Source organism: Balaenoptera ricei, chromosome 3 (genome assembly GCF_028023285.1).
Source record: "Balaenoptera ricei isolate mBalRic1 chromosome 3, mBalRic1.hap2, whole genome shotgun sequence".
In the NCBI taxonomy this organism is placed as follows: Eukaryota; Metazoa; Chordata; class Mammalia; order Artiodactyla; family Balaenopteridae; genus Balaenoptera; species Balaenoptera ricei.
This window is the reverse complement of record NC_082641.1, coordinates 178055456-178072672: the sequence shown is the minus strand read 5'-3', so window position 1 is coordinate 178072672 and position 17217 is coordinate 178055456. Positions and strand designations below refer to the sequence as shown.

Sequence of the window (17217 nt, the reverse complement as noted above, 5' to 3'; positions counted from 1 at the left end):
AGACTGTTCCCCAACGGAGGGAGGTCTGGATCTGGAAAAGCGAGCGCGGGAACGAGGCCAGAGGCAGGATCCCACATCAGCATCGGGATGGGGCTCCCTGCTGCGGGGCCCCCTGTCCTCTGTGTTCCCACACCCTCTGTCCTTCTCCCTGGGAGATCGCCGCCCTACCCCCCTACCCCCGGCCCCCCTCTGGTGCTCGGCCCTGCAAACCAGGTTGCGGCCCCGCCCAGACTTAGCCCGCAGGCTGCGAAGTCTGCTCGCATCCCCTCTTAGACACGTTTCGTTACAGAAAGGTTTTAACATGCACAGAGGTAGAGAGAACAGACACATGAACTCCTGCTTCAACAATCATCACCTCAGGGCCAATTTTACTTCCTCTAAGCCCCACACACTGCCTCTGCCACTTTATTTTATTTTAAACTCATTTTTATTGGAGTATAGTTGCTTTACAATGTTTTTGTTTGCTTGTTTGTTTTGGGCCACGCCTCGCAGCATACAGAACTTCCCCGACCAGGGACCAAACCCGTGTCTCCTGCAGCGGCAGCGCGGAGCCTTAACCACTGGACCGCCAGGGAGGCCCCCTCCTGCCATTTTAAAGTGAACCTGACGTGCCTTCGTTTCCTCCCTGGGGCCTCCCCGCTCTAACGTGGACCTGACTGAGAGGCGGGTGGTGGGGTCAGCTGGTGGCAGGGATGCTAGAATAAGGAGAGTTTCAGAGGCAGGGGGTGGGCCTGGGCTGGATGTGCAGGATGAAGGTGGGGAAAAGGTCAAAGGTCCAGGTGAAGGGGCCCTGGGGGACTGACAGAGCAGAGGGTCCTATAACACAGCGCCCCCCAACCTTTTTGGCACCAGGGACCGGTTTCGGAAGACAATTCTTCCATAGATGGTGGGGGGAGGGGGGGAGGGTTCAGGCGGTAATGCGAGCGATGGGGAGCGATGGGCAGCGGCAGATGAAGCTTCACTCGCTCCCCTGCCGCTCACTTCCTGCTGTGCACCCCGGTTCTTAACAGGCCGTGGACCGGTGACCCCTGCTCTAACACAAAGACAGACCTCTGGCATCGAGAAGGGATGGGGTAACAGGTTCTGCTTTTGGAAGGAGGGGGAGGAGTGCTGGGCTGGCATTCAGGGTGGAGGTCTGGACCAGATGTGTTAATTTGACACCCAGGAGCGGAGAGCGAGAGCGGTTCTGTGCGGGTCTGTGCGGGTGGGGCTGGGGAGGAGGAGGAGCGCGTGAGACCTGGGGTTAGGCGCTGCCCTGGGGAGAGCCGGGAGCGGGCCACCCCCAGCTGCCCTGCACGTGAGGTCTCTGCCACACCACCTCCCCACTGAGGGACCAGCCCAGATGCCGATCCGAGTGGCAGGTTTGAACCAGGGGCCGCCGGCCCTCCTGTCACCACAAAGCCTGCCTCCTGCAGCCCTGGGTGCATGGGAACAGCTGTCCACTCATCTGTCCGTGTGTCGTGTGCTGGCCGTGCCCGTGACCCCGCAGGGGGATCCCACCCCCACCAGTGGGTGAAGGGGGGGCAGTTACCACGGGGACGCGGGGAGGAGCGGGCAGCAGCCAGGGGCTGAGGGAAACAGGAAAGGGTTCTTCAGTTCCCCCTTTGGGAAAGAGCATCATGGTTTCTACTTTCCATCAAGTCACCTAGATATATAATTTTCAAACTTTCCTTAAATGTGCTTTTTCTACACAAAGGTGGCAGAGCACCCCCCCTTCTCTCTCCAAGGTTTTGCTCCGGCCCAGGGCTCCCACCCTTAGGGGCCCATCTCCTTGGCACCCCTTGTTCTGACCCCTCCGTCTTTGATGCTATGAACAAACTGTGAACTTGAGTGGTTTAATCACTGCACACGGCCTGCCCCAGGAGGCACCCTCCTCCCCACCCCTGAGGCGCCCCTGCACACACCCCGCCCCCCGCTGCCTTGACTCTGGGGCTAAGGGACTGCCACCACCGGGAAGCTGGGAAGGAGAGCATGGGTAGCACAGTGGAGCTGCTCCTTTCTTGCGGGTACGCCCCCGGCCTGTTTGCGCCCACAGCGGGGGGCCCGTGTCCCACCAGCTACGAGCCTTCCCACAGCAGCCTCCCCAGCCACAGGGGAGAACTGGGTTCTGTCTGTTGCCCGGTTGTCTATTTTCAATTGGCTCAGGATCCAGGATCCAGGTGAGGAAGGGCTGGTATTTGCTGGCCCCTGAGCCCCAAGGTTTCCCAGAGCACTGCTCGCCGACACAAGCATTCATTTTCTATCGCTTGCCTCCCTGCTGAAATGGGAGCTCCAGGAAGCAGAGACAGAACCGGGTCTGCCCACGTGTGCACCCCGTGAAGATGCCTCAAGAAAGGCTGATGGAGAGGAGGAGGGGTCCCGCAGAGTGGAGGGGACCCCAGCATGAGGAGAGCCGAGAGCCTCTGGCCGTGGAAGCAGGAGGCGCTTCCTCTCTCTGCCACCCTGGCTGGGGAGCATAGGCTGCTTCTAGGGGAGTCCTCTGTGGGAGGGAGAGGCCGGGACCAGGGGCCCAGATGTCTCAGGGTCTGAGCGCCCGGGTGAGCCCTCAGGAGGATCCTCAGGCCGCGAGGCGGGGGCCTGGAAGGGGCCCCGGACCAGGTCCTGAGAGATGGAGGCTGAGACCCTGCCCGGCGTCTGACACGACCAGCCCAGCGTGAAAAGGAAGGTTCGGGAAGGACGATTGCTTCTGCTCCTCACCACCTCGGCCAAATCCCAAGAATTACACGAAGAGCAGACTTCTTTGCTGGGTGACAACATGGACACTGACACCTAGGAGGTGTGGTTAACTCCCTCCTGAGCAGAGCTAAGTACAGAGAGAACAGGTGCCACCAGCAGCCTCCGAAGCAGTAACGGGTTCACTTGCACCCTCTCCGGCGACGAGAGGTGGCCCGGAAGGGAGGCTGACGGGCGCTGGAGGGTGGCCTACGGGCTCCGTGAAGGCAGGGCCTCCCCTCGAGGCTGAGCGAGCGCCGGCGGGGTTTGCGCACCGCGCTCCTGGACGCCGCTACCTGGTGTTGTCCCGACCGGCTGAACATCGCAGGTCAGTGACACTAGGTGAACGGGAGGCCCATCTCCCCACCACACAGCCCTGCCTCGCCCGCGGCAGACTGACCGGGTGTCATGGTAGGGGGGCTGTGGCCATGGTGGGTGGGGTGGGAGAAGTGGTCTGATTCCGGATGCTTCTGAAGGTCAAGGAGCATCGGATGCGGGCTGTGGGAGGAGGAGGGGAGACAAGGATGAGCCTCCAGCAGGACGGCGCTGCCCTGGATGAGCCAGGAAGGTGGCGGGAGGTGCAGGGTCTGTTGTGGGCGGGGGCAGGGGGCGGTCAGGGCTCGGCCCCCGACACACGTGCGCAGCTGCTCCTACAGGCGGGCAGGCGTCCTTGGAGACTCAAGGGGGGAGCTGACGGGACAGGCCCGGCCTCGACGCCCACTGGGAAAGAGCCTTTCCCACCAGGAGACCAGGCGGGGTCGTCGAGGTGGTGAGGGGGCCGGGGAGGCTCCAGAAAACAGCAGTCCAACCGCGACCACTGCCGGAGGCCTTCGCCGCAATAATCTGGAGCAACTTGTAGGCAGAGCACCCAGCCCATGAAGCTGCCACAGCCCATCCCCACCCCAGACTGCAGGGCACGGCTCTGTCACTACACCACCACCTGAAGGCTAAATCATCTTTGGCAATTGATTAAAAAATTGATTTAAAAAAAAAAAAGTCATATAATCTGAATATGATCCACCTAAAAGCAGGTCCTCCTCCCAGGGGCTGGAGATAGTAGTTTATGTCCAGTAAGCAGCGGCCACCTGTGCAGGAACCCACGATGGGGGCCCCTGAGTCAGCAGGGGTTGGGGGCGTCTCCCGATAGACCCGGGGGCAGCAGAGGGGCTGCGCCCAGAGGCCACGGGGACGCCCTGGTGCGGGCCGGCACCGCCGTTCCCAGCTCAACTTCCTATGCCTCCTTCCTCCGAAACAGGTGTCCCTCGTTGCCTGCCACCAAATCATGCGTTCCCCTGTTTCAAAGATGGCTCGAGGCCCACCTCCTCCCTCAGGGGCTCCCACACCAGGCTGGAAGGTCCCTTCAACCCTCAGACCCCCTGGTCCGAGTCCCGAGGGCAGCCTGGGGAGCTCGGGTGACCCTGATGTCGGGCTGGGTCTGGAAGGCACAGCCCAGCCTTCCTGGGCTCTGGGTGTCTCGCCACCCGGCACCAGGCTCTTCTGTGCGGGCGCGGGGACCGCAGCCGGTGGTGCCCAGGGACAACTGTCTCAAGTGAGTGCGGCCAACTAGGACGACGAAGGGCTCTGCGGGACACGTGGCCGTCTGTCGCCAGGACACACCCTAGCTCTCTCCCCGCCCTCCCTGCCCAGACAAGCTCCTGGCAGGTTGACTGCAGCGCCTGGGGTCGACTCTTTACAGAGGTCTTTCTATCCTCTCTGAGTCGCCAATCCTCAGATCCTACTTCTCATGGCTCCCAATGGAAGAAAACGACTCAACAACAAATCGCCAGAAAGAAAACGGACACAGGGAGGTTCTTCCTGCTCGGAAACTAAACTCAGGAATGGAAACTGGTTTTGGAGAAGCAACCAAGGCAAGCCAGCCTTCCAGAGGAAAAGTGTTAGAAAGCCAGAGGCATCCCTGCAGCCAGAGACTGAGGCTCATGCGTTTCGCATAGACATTTTAAACTTCCCGCGGATACGCCGCCGGCCTGGGGTCCGCACCCATCCTGCCTTCCTCATGGCTCTCTGGGGCTGCCCTAGCGCCTGGCCTCGCAGGCTGTGCCGTGGCCACGTTGTCTGCTCGAGATCTGAAGAACTCTGGTCCCCGAGCAGAGAATGCCGTCTTGCGGACTTTCTACACGTTCCGCTCTAAGGCTGCAGCTTCCCTTCTCCAGACCTGCCCACCAGGTGACATCGTCCGGCAGTGATGGACAACAGGGTGGTCATGACCCACCTAGCCTGGGGCCTGATGGACTTTTGTTTTTCCTTCGAGACAGCCGGGGTGAGGCTGCTCTTCCTCCAGTGACCAGCCCTCTGAGGCTCAGCCAATGGGCTGGAGGTGCTGGCCACGCCTGTGCCCCCCGACAAACCCAGAAGCTCCTGGATCTTTCCCTAGTGGGGTTTCTGGCCCCGCACCCCGAATCACTCACTTTGAATGTCGGCCAGTATGAAAGTCTTGCTGGGGTCACAGCTGGGATCGGGTTCAACTAAAGGGGACTTCTTTTCTTTGATGTTTTAATTCTCAGAAGGATGCCAATCCCAACCCAAGTGCTTGAGAAAAGCTGCCAGAAGTGCGCTCTGAACTCCTGCGGCCTGTCCTACCTCCAAAATGCCGAACAAAGTTCCAGTTATGTTAAAGCCGAATTGAGGGCGTTTGGAGAAGTAACGGGAAAAGGGAGGAGTGCAAGGAGACAGGAGCTTTCCCTCCTCAACTGTCCCCAGAAGCCGAGTCCCTGCACTGTCATCTCTTCTAGCCCCGTCCTGCCACTCAAAGCCACCCAGAGGCAAAGACCTTTGTGCCCTCCTGGCCTTGGGGCCTACAATCATGTGGTGTCCCCATCAGAGAAAGGTCTTATGCAGCTAAAATCAATAGGAATTAGTTGCTTTGCCCTTTTCTCAAATTACCAATTTTTTTTTTTTTTCAAAGAGCTGATCACAGGAGAATTAGCTAAGAACATTTATGGCATCCCCAATCCGGTGTCATTTTTTGGTTGTGGCTTGTTTGAGTACGAATTTATTTACAATGCTTATCCTCTGCCAGGCATGGTGGGTAGGACGTTACATACACTAAGCAGTTTAATCCCTGTTCCCCCCAAGGAGGGGGGCGCTGTCACCCCGCTTTCACAAAGGAAGAGCCTGCCTTAATTTCCCTTCGCTGTGGAAGGACATTTTTGCTGAGTGTAGAAGTCTAGGTTGGTTCCCCCCTCTGCACCTTTTCGGCACTTTAAAGGTGTCAACTCACTGCTTTTTTTTTTTCGGCCGTACCGCGCGGCTTGCAGGATCTCAGTTCCCTGAACCAGGGACTGAACCAGGGTCACGGCAGTGAAAGCCTGGGATCCTAACTGTTAGGCCACCAGGGAACTCCCTGTTGGTTTTTAAAATGCCTATGAAGGTGACAAGCAGAGCAGACCAGCAGGTTGACACACACTTACATGACTGTTGAGTAAACCGCTTTTGTGTGATGTGATCCCTTCGCTTTTTTGGAGGTTTTCAATCGCCATTTCAAGCTAAAGAAAATGTGCGCAGAAACAAAACAAAACAAAATGGAAAAAAAAAACAAAACGAAATCAGATGGTTAGCATCAGCCAAGATTTGTTTGTATTAATATCCAAATAAAGATCCGAGTGCCTACAAAATAGAAAGCAGGCTGGACGCAGGCGGGGGGGAATGGGTTAGGTCGGGGGCTGAAGCCTCAGCAGGAGCGTTGCTTCATCACGTGCAGAGGAGCCCAGGAGCCCCTCAGACACCAGCAGCAGATGGGGTCCTACTGTCTACACTGGCAGCTGAGTTTTAACACGTCTGCATGTGCATGTGCACAACGGGAATACTTAGTCACTGCATAAGTTCAAGTGTAAGCAAAGCCAGCATGATAACCACCTGCTGCTCCCCAAATCCATCATCTGCACCGGGAGAATCAGAGGACCACAGACCCGGGGACAGTTGATGGCACTGGTTTCCCGGCCAGCCTGCCCTGTCACAAAGCCCAGGGTCTCCCAGCTGGAGGGCTTTGGGAAAATACCGGTAGGCCACGACCCCAGCCCTGCCATTGGGAGGCGCAGGACCCTGGGGCCACGGAGATGGGACAGCTCCTCCTGGGGGAGGGCCTCTGAGACGGGTCCTCAGACCTCGCAGAGGCGAGGGCTGAGGGGCCATGGCAGGTCTATGCAAAGGAAGAGACACCTGGCCGAGTATGGCAACCACCACATCTGAGCCCGACTTGTACGTGATGCAAACATAAGCTCTGCTGGAGGCAATGACCCTTAAACACCCAGGGGAGGCAAAGACCACAGAGACGATTCTGTAAAAAGCGGGCCCAACACATTCAGAAAGTGCAGCTGGACTGCTTCCCCAGAGCTGAGTTCAGGAATGAGGGGTTTCTGCTTCGCCCCCCCACCTCTTCTGACCACTGTTGAGAACATCTACTCTTGCCACTGCTATTCAACACTGTACTGGAAATTCTAGCCAGGGTCATTAGGCCACAGAAGAAAATAAAAGGCATCCACACAGGAAAGGAAGTAGCAAAACTACCTCTATTTGCAGATAGCATGATCTTAAATATGGAAAATCCCGAAGGATCTCCCCAAAAACTATCAGCACCAGGGTTGCAAGATACAAGATCAATATACAAAAGTCAATTATATTTCTAAACAATGAACGATATGAAAATGAAATGGAGAAAACAATCCCATTTACAATAGTATCAGAGAGAATAAAATACCTAGGAATAAATTTAACCAAGGAGGTGAAATACTTGTACACTGAAAGAACTATGAAACACTGTTGAGAGAAATTAAAGACGACCCAAACAAACAGAAAGATGTCCTATCTTCATGGATTGGAAGACTTACTATTAAGATGGTAATACTGTCCTAATTGATCTGTAGACTCAATGCAGTCTCTATCAAAATTCTCTACAAAGCTTCCAGCTGCCTTTTCAAATGGACAAGTTGATCTTAAAATTCATATGGCATTGCAAGGGACCCCAAATAACCAAAACAATCTCGAAAAAGAAGTACCAGGTCGAAGACTCACAAGTTCCCATTTCAAAACTGATTACAAAGTTACAGTAACCACAACAGTGCAGTACTGGGATAGGATAGACATATAGATCAATGGGATAGAATTGAGAGTCCAGAAATAAACCCATACATCTAGGGTCAATTGATTTTCAACAAGGGTGTTTAGACCCTTAGTTAATGGAGAAAGAATACACCCTTCAACAAACGGTGCTGGGATAAATAGATAGTCACGTGCAAAAGAATGAAGCAGGACCCTTACCTCACAGCATATACAAAAATCCACTCCAAAGGGATCAAAGAACTACATGTAAGAGCTAAAACTATAAAACTCTTAGAGGAAAACATGAGGTAATCACATAAAATAAGGTTATCTCCATGACCTTGGATTTGGGAATAGAATCTTAGATATGACACCAAAAGCACAAACAAAAAATAAAAGATAAAAACTTTTAAAAAAGATAAATTGGACTTCATCAAAATTAAAAACTTCTGTACGTCAAAGGACACTATCAAGAGAGTGAAGAGACAACCCACGGAATGGGAGAACATATTTGCAAATCATGTATCTAATAAGGGTCTTATATCCAGAATATTATAAAGAACTATGGAGACTCAATAACAAAATGATAAAATGACACGATTAAAAAATGGGCAATGAACACAACGTTGTTAATCAGCTATGCTCCAACATAAAATAAAAAGTTTTAAAAAATGGGCAAAGGCCTGGAATAGGCATGTCTCCAATAAGCACATAAAAAGATGCTCAACATCATTAGTCATTAGGGAAATACAAACTAAAACCACAGTGAGATACCACTTCACACCCACTAGGACGGCTATTAAGAGAAAAAAGAAAAGTAACAAGTGTCAGTGAGGATGTGGAGGAACTCGAACCCTCCTCAGTTGCTGGTGGGACTGCAAAATGGTTCAGCTACCGTGGTAAACAGCTGTTAAAATATAAACTCAGTTAAACCACATGACCCAGCAATTTCACTCTACCCAAGATAATTGAAAACAGGTGTTCAACAAAAACTTGCTCATAGCAGCCTGATTCATAACAGCAAAAAAAGCAGAAAAACACAAATGTCAGTCACCGATGAACGGATAGTCAAGATATGGTCCATACATACCATTGAATATTATTCATCCCTAAAAAGGAATGAAGTTTTGACATATGTTACAATGTGGATGAGCCTTGAAAACATGATGCTCAGTGAGAGAAGCCAATCACAAAAGGCCATGTGTTGAGTGATTCCATTTGTATGAAACGTCCAAAACAGGCAAATCCAGGGACAGAAAGCAGATTAGTTGCCCTGGGGCTGAAGGAGGAGGGAATGGGGGGTGCCTACTAACTGGTACAGGGTTCCTTTGGGGGTGGTGAGAATGTTCTGGAACTCGACAGGGTAATGCTTACAGAACATTGTGAATGTACCAAATGCCATTGAATTACATGATTAAAATGGTGCATTTTATGTTATGTGAATTTTACCTCAATAAAAACTATACAACTAATTAAAAAAAACTTTAGTCTTTCTTGCAATTTGAATGGATCTTTCACCCACATGCATGGTTTTGTAACAACATGCACCGGTCGCTTGGAAAATACTGGTTCACTGAGTTTGCAGATCTTCCCAATGTTGATACATTTCATCACACGGTACTGAAAAAAGTCACATTGGTTAATATCACTACCAACAACATCAGCAAGATATCAGTTTTCCAAAATACTATTTTTTTGTTTTTTTTGGTGTGAGAACATATTGACAATGAAACCTGTCGTGTTTTTCTCGATATGTCAAGCTCACAACCGTTCAGTTTTGAGAAAATGTGTACCAAATCTTCGAGTCTGAATAATCATAATCTGTCTATCATCCTTTCAAGGAAAAACAGCGTTTCATGAAAAAAGTAGTTCATTCTGCTCACAAGCCATTTGCCCATGAGCTTTTCCTCAAGACTGTCATCGTACTTTGGGAAGAAGCAGAAGCACTTTTCGTCACACAGAATATTAAAGTGTTCTCGAGGATTGAGATTTAATAAAATTAATAATTTTTACTGCTTCATCAGGGAATTCTTGAGTGAAACTAGCATTTGGTATTTCTCCTTTTTTTTTTTTTTTTTTTTTTTACTGTGCGTGCATGATGGTGAGGATTATAGTGACTTCTAGAGACTCTGATGTGTCTGCTCTGATTTGTGCGCAGCTGTGTCAGCCATGCTGGTTTTGCATCGTCGGGGCAAATGTCAACACAGGGAAGACAGCAACTAATGGGTTAGTATTATTATGAAAACAGTTTTGATCTCGTGGACCTCCTGAGAGGGTCCTGGGGACAGACACCCAGAAGCTTGCCAGACATTTGTAAGACTGCTGAAAATCGTGCAGTTCGGAGTATTGCGGGAAAGAATACAAATGAACTTTTGCTTTGTAAGACCATCCTCAAAACCCCATAGCTATTAAATAGGGTCAGAACAAGCCCACTGATACCTTAAATTAACTTAATACACAGTGGAACCTCCCAAGGTGTTCACTGCGTTTTAAAATTAAGACGTCAGGTAAACCTCTGAAGATGAAGTTCAGGAAAACGTCACCAGACCCCGAAGTTCAGATGGAGGGGTTGGTGCCCGAGTTAGGACCGGAGGCGCAGCGCAGTGCATCCAGCAGAGGGCGCTGTGGCGCCGCCTCCCAGCTCCAAGCTGAGGCCGTCCAGCATCCTTGAAAAAGGAGCATCTCATGCTTGAAGTCTGGGGGCTGGAGTGGGAGGCTTCCTTACAGACCTGACCGAGGGATTCTTACTGCACAAGTACAAAAGGCTTGATAAGTCCTCTCAGTGGCTGGAAAAGTTAGTGTTTAATCTTTAGATATACTTAAAATGGAAATTAAATTTATACTTGACTGGAGTTTAATTTTTTGTTATTTAAAAAATTTTATCAAAGTGGTACCTGCACAGGCCCACATGTCAAACTGTAAGGAAGAGCCAAGGATAGATGCAGAGGTGCCCCCTCGCCACCCCAGGGCTAGGCAGCTTTCCCTAAAATCGTTTCTGTTTTCTGAGCTTCTCAAAGATTTCTTTCCATCTTGGTATTATGCATACACTTCTCTTCCTATTTCTTGACTTATCAGGAGCTTCATCTTTATTTCTGATTGGGTGCAGTGCAGCCCATATTCCTTTTTATTGGCCGTTTAATTTCACCGGTTTCTGCTGCATGAATTACTAGCAGAATGCCTGGGGAAAAGGGCACACACATATCATGCTTCAGGCGTTCAGGAGAACGGAGGGGAGAAAATGCCTAACGACCTGTGATCAAAGATACAGCGTTTCAAGAACTCAACGTGATAGCAGAGCGCAGATAAGTTTTATTAACTCCCAAGTATATTAAAATTAGTCGGTTATTTAAAAATTTTTAAAGGAATTTATAAAACTCCTTTCCTTTCATGTATAATCCTAGCAAAATTTTACCTGACATAAGGACTAGATTTGTGTCTTCTAAGTGAGGCTGGAGGTTACTTCCCCTCTGAATTCATTAGCGTCCACTCTAATGGCCATTCCATTTATAACACAATAACCTCGTTAAAATGACCTGCCAGGACTTCTCTGGTGGCGCAGTGGTTAAGAATCCTCTTGCCAATGCAGGGGACACGGGTTCGAGCCCTGGTCGGGGAAGACCCCACATGCCACGGAGCAACTAAGCCCGTGGGCCACAACTACTGAGCCTGCGCTCTAGAGCCCGTGGGCCACAACTACTGAGTCCGCGTGCAACGAGAAGCCCACGCACCACAACGAAGAGTAGCCCGGCTCGCCACAACTGGAGAAAGCCCGCGCGCAGCAACGAACACCCAACGCAGCCAAAAAAAAAAGACCTGCCAGGCCAAGGTCACCCCTGCAAAGGGCCAGCAATGACCAGCATCAAAGCAACACCTGTATCTCCAGGCTGGGTCTGCCATAATTTGATATCAGGACCATGCCTCCTGGGCCAGAAGTGGGAAGGGGGAGGGGACGCTCCTGGAAAACCAGGGAGAAGTGGGGATGAGGACAGAAAACTGCTGCAGTAAACGTCCTGTCCTAAAATACAGCTTATTATGCGACCATAGAAGGAAGAAATAAACGTTTAAATGTTTTATAAACGTTTTTGGAGCTTTAAAGAAAATGGAGAGTATTTTAAAAGAACCAAAGTGTCATGGCTGGAGTTTTGAGGGCAGGGATAGAAATCACAGAATTCTGCCTGGAGAAAGGAAACAGCTGCAGTTAGGGGCCAGGTGGGAGGATGGAGAGAAGGGAAGGGCTCACCACTGGGGAGACGGGGAGGCTGGCTGGGGGAAATGGGCATTTTCAATTTGTCCATTTTTATTTTGCTAATTAAACATTAAAAAATTATGTAGTAATATTATATGCACTTGCCATACAAAAACCTGATGAGGCCAGAGACATACCAGTCTCCTTCCAGGGCCAGGACTGGGGTGGCACCCATGAGGCGCCCAGGGCACCAAACTGAAGGAGGCACTCATTGTCAAGGTCGTGCCATGGCAGGGTCAGCCCCCGGAGGGGAGCAACTCCCTAAATTTGGTGCCCTGGGCACCTCGCTTGCCCCGCCCCATCCCAGCCCCGCCTCAGCTTCTCCCCGGCCTCCACCAACTCCCACTCAGGGGAGGAAGCCCCTCCCTTCCTCAACAGCCCAGTGTGCATCCATGAGGGGGCGTGGCTGTGTGCCAATAAAACTTTATTTACAAAAGCAGGCAGCCAGCAGGATTTGGCTGGAGGGCGGCACTCTGCCGCCTCTGCCCCCAGACATTTACTAAGCAATTGTAAGTCACTCACACAATTGCATGGCGTGGATTATACTTTACTGCTAAACTGATTTTTTAAATTTTTAGGTAGAGAGGGGATCATTGCACAGCACCATGGATGTCCTAAATGCTACCGAATTATGCACTTTAAAATGGTTAATTTTATGTTTTATGAATTTTATCTCAATAAAAAATGTATACGGTAATGCATGCATGTGGTTAAAATTCGAATAGAAGAAAAAAGTATAAAAAAAGCAAGTCTTTCTCTTTTCTTTCTACCTCATGGAGATAATCTTTCTTGGTAATCATTTTTAACAGCTAACATGTTTAGTTCTTCTTGTAGTTCTTAGAACTTTAAAAAATATAGTTCTACTTCTTAATTTATCAATTGAAAATTTTTTAACTTTTAAGTTTGGAAATAACTCCAGATTTTAAAAAGATTGCAAAAATAGCACAAAGCATTCCCATATGCCCTTCAGCCAGGCTCCCCAAATGTCAACATCTTCCGTGACCCGGAAATTAACCCCGACTCAACACTGTTAACCGATCGAATCACTTGATGAAAGTCCTGTTTGTGGGCCAGGATCCAATCGGGGGTCACACACTGTGCTCATTTACATACGGAGCCATGAAAGAAAATAGCAGGAACACAGGAACAGATGAAGGAAATTAGGAAGAGGCTTTTATTAGATGGATGACCCATGTAGCCCTTGACATGGTAAGTGGGTTTGTGTTACTCTAAACAGGATGATGACTTCTCTGGTAAGTTAATTGAGACTTTTCAGAATAAGAACCGGAGTGCTTTCCAGCACGCATTCTTTAATTTTGTCACTTAAAGCAGAGCAGAGATGAACTTTAGATAGATCTTTCAAAGGGGCACTTGCTCCCACCTTTGCAAAGAAACTTGCAAAACCAGATTCAAAAGTGATGATGTTGGGACTTCCCTGCTGGCGCAGTGGTTAAGAATCCGTCTGCCAATCCAGGGGACACGGGTTCGAGCCCTGGTCCGGGAAGATCCCACATGCCGCGGAGCAACTAAGCCCGTGTGCCACAACTACTGAGCCTGCGCTCTAGAGCCTGTGAGCCACAACTACTGAGCCCGCGAGCCACAACTACTGAAGCCCGTGCGCCTAGAGCCCGTGCTCCGTGACAAGAGAAGCCACCGCAATGAGAAGCCTGTGCCCCGCAGTGAAGAGCAGCCCCCACTCACCGCAACTAGAGAAAGCTCGCGGGCAGCAACAAAGACCCAACGCAGCCAAAAATAAATTTAAAAAAAAAAGTGATGATATCATTAGATGTTTGTCAAAACCCACAGAACGTACAACATAGGGTGAACCCTGATGTCACCAGGGCTTTAGTTAAAAATGATAACGGGTCAATATTGGCTTATTGGCTGTAACAAATGCACCAAACTTAGATGTTAATAATAAGGGAAACTGTACGTGGGGTACAGGGTGGGGCATTACGGGAATTCTCTGTACTTTCTGCTCGATTTTTCTGTAAACCTGAAATTGCTCTAAGAGAAAGTCTATTAAAAGGATAAAAAGTGATGATGAATTATTTATTTATTTATTTATGGCCGAGCCACGGGGCTTGCGGGATCTTAGTTCCCCAACCAGGGATTCAAACCATGCCTCCTGCAGTGGAAGCACCGAGTCTTAACCACTGGACCGCCAGGGAAGTCCAATGATGAATATTTTAGAGAAAAAGCGGATGTAGTATTGGTGAAACTCCTTTCATCAAATGATGTGCGTTTGCCGGCAAACGTTTTGCTCTTGTGGTTGGACAAAAGCTCCGTGCAGGAGGTGAGGAAGCTTCTAGCGAATGCCCAGTAGGCGTGTGAGTTCATAGTCCAGTCAAGATATCCTGGGTCTTCCCTGAAAACACAGGCTCCAGAGAAGAGCTGTTTAGCGGTTGGCGATCCATCGTGAGCTGTGATGCCGCGTGGATGGTGCACCAGCCCCGTGGGCCACCAGGAAGGGTTGCTGTGAGAATGGAGGGGCCCGAGTGGGAAGCCAGTCCACACACACAGAGCCGTGGACGGTCCAGGGTCCCCGCTGGCCTTGACTCAGCACTCAGGACTGAAGCAGGTCCCTTACAGACACATCCACTCGAAGCGGCCGCAAGATCATCTTCCCGGCGAGCTGGATACAGGATACAAGATTCGGCTCTTCTGTATCCACATGTGCTGGTGGTCAGAGCAAAGATGCTCGCTGGAGTTCTGAAAGCAGGAGCTGCGTTTCTGATGACTCAGCAAAGAAATGCCTATGATTTCAAGTGGCACATCTCAGGGATGTCTGCTGTAGCTTGAACACTGCAGAACTTGAATCTATCATTCCAGGGCCCCAAGTATTGTGATGTTTAAAAAAAATATATATTCTTTTTCATATTCTTTTCCATTATGGTTTATTACAGGATATCGAATATAGTTCCCTGTGCTATACAGTAGGTCCTTGTTGTTTATCTATTTTATCCATAGTAGTTTGTATCTGCTAATCCCAAACTCCTAATTTATCTCTCCCCTATCCCCTTTCCCCTCTGGTAACTGGAAATTTGTTTTCTATGTCTGTGAGTCTGTTTCTGCTTTGTAAGTAAGTTCATTTGTATCATATTTTAGATTCCCCATATAAGCGGTATCATATGATATTTGTCTTTCTCTATCTGGCTTACTTCACTTAGTATGATAATCTCTAGGTCCATCCATGTTGCTGCAAATGGCATTATTTCATTATTTTTTATGGCTGAGTAATATTCCATTGTATACATGTACCACATTTTCTTTATCCATTCATCTGTTGCTGGACATTTAGGTTGCTTCCATGTCTTGGCTACTGTTAATAGTGCTGCAATGAATATAGGGGTGCACAAATCTTTTTGAATTAGAGCTTTGTCTGGATATATGCCCAGGAGTGAGATTGCTGGGTCGTATGGTAGTTCTATTTTTAGTTTTTTGAGGAACCTCCATAATGTTCTCCATAGTGGCTGTACCAATTTACATTCCCACCAACAGTGTAGGAGGGTTCCCTTTTCTCCACACCCTCTCCAGAATTTATTATTTGTAGACTTTTTTTTTCTTTTTTTTTTATTAATTAATTTATTTATTGGCTGTGTTGGGTCTTCGTTTCTGTGCGAGGGCTTTCTCTAGTTGCGGCGAGCGGGAGCCACTCTTCATCGCGGTGCGCAGGCCTCTCACTATCGCGGGCTCTCTTATCGCGGAGCACAGGCTCCAGACGCGCAGGCTCAGTAATTGTGGCTCACGGGCTTAGTTGCTCCGCGGCATGTGGCATCTTCCCAGACCAGGGCTCGAACCCGTGTCCCCTGCATTGGCAGGCAGATTCTCAACCACTGCGCCACCAGAGAAGCCCTAGACTTTTTTTTTTAAACAAATTTATTTATTTTATTTTATTTTTGGCTGTGTTGGGTCTTTGTTGCTGCGTGTGGGCTTTCTCTAGTTGCGGCGAGCGGGGGCTACTCTTCGTTGCGGTGCGCGGGCTTCTCATTGCGGTGGCTTCTCTTGTGGAGCATGGGCTCCAGGCGTGTGGGCTTCAGTAGTTGTGGCTCGCGGGCTCTAGAGCGCAGGCTCAGTAGTTGTGGCGTACGGGCTTAGTCGCTCCGTGGCATGTGGGATCTTCCCGGACCAGGGATCGAACCTGTGTCCCCTGCATTGGTAGGCTGATTCTTAACCACTGCACCACCAGGGAAGTCCTTACTTGTAGACTTTTTAATGATGGCCATTCTGACCCGTGTGAGGTGGTACCTCATTGTAGTTTCCATTTGCATATTGCGACTTTTAATATTAAGACCTCAGTTTTTTCGAAAAAGACCCGAAGTGTTCCATGGGGCTGGGCTGTTGAGACTCTGCTCCACACACCCAGAGAGGAGGATTTGCCTCGCTTGGGGGTGGAAGACATTGATGATGCTTTCTTAGGTGTGTTTGAAAATCACATCAGATGCCACAAAGCTTACAGAAGCTGAACGCAACCAGAGAAAGATGGAACCCATGTGCTGCCATCCTCCAAGGTGAAGCGCTGGCCCTTCCAGCTTCTATGTAGCTCTTGCTTATGCACCAGTTGTCTGGCCTGCCTGAGCAGGGTCGCCAGGGCAGGCACTCCCCCCAACCTCCGTGGGACCGGAGCACCCAGGGCCACCACTGCCTGTGTGCTGGCCCTTTCTGACTTCCTGGAAATGCAGAGTCCAACGGGTCTTCACCAGACCAGGTCCCAGAGCCCTGATGAGACACTGCAATGGTACATCCCCTCACGGACAGGGACGCTGTATTTTTATCATCTTCAGAATTGGATAGATGATTTGTCTTCATCAGCCCCCACTGCGTGGCCCAGGGGGGCCGCCTGCTTGGGCATGGTGGCAGGGGGGCTTTTCCTCATGCAGCCCCGGAGCCCCCAGAGTCTCCCCTTGATACAACTCAAAGAACATACCTGTCAGCTTAGCATCTCTGCTCCATGGGGTCAAAAAAAAAAAAAAGCACAACAGGAAAAGTTATCAAAAGCTTACCATTTGGGCAATTCACATCTAAGATTTCAATACTGATGAAATTTTAACCAGAAATGAGATTCAAGAAAATGTGTCACTGAAAGTCTGAAGTCCCTCACTGGGGCTGTAGGTGCCGATTTGCTCTGGTCTTTGTGCTCTGTTTGCAGGATTAACTTGAAGTCCCTGGAAACACAACTCTGACATAAGAAAACTGATAGACGT

General features: G+C 49.9%; 1 protein-coding gene across 6 annotated transcripts in view; it reads right to left on the bottom strand.

Moving 5' to 3' along the window:
• The window catches only part of RFX2 (regulatory factor X2), a 96541-nt gene that overhangs the window by 18350 nt on the left and 60974 nt on the right, over positions 1 to 17217 (bottom strand). For 4 of the 6 annotated variants that reach the window (XM_059918645.1, XM_059918642.1, XM_059918641.1 and 1 more), the window contains one exon: positions 6141 to 6215. The exons of the other annotated variants lie outside the window; for them this stretch is intronic. In XM_059918645.1, coding sequence (XP_059774628.1) covers positions 6141 to 6215 — 75 coding nt within the window. The remainder of the gene's footprint in view (positions 1 to 6140; positions 6216 to 17217) is intronic. 6 annotated transcript variants of the gene reach the window in all.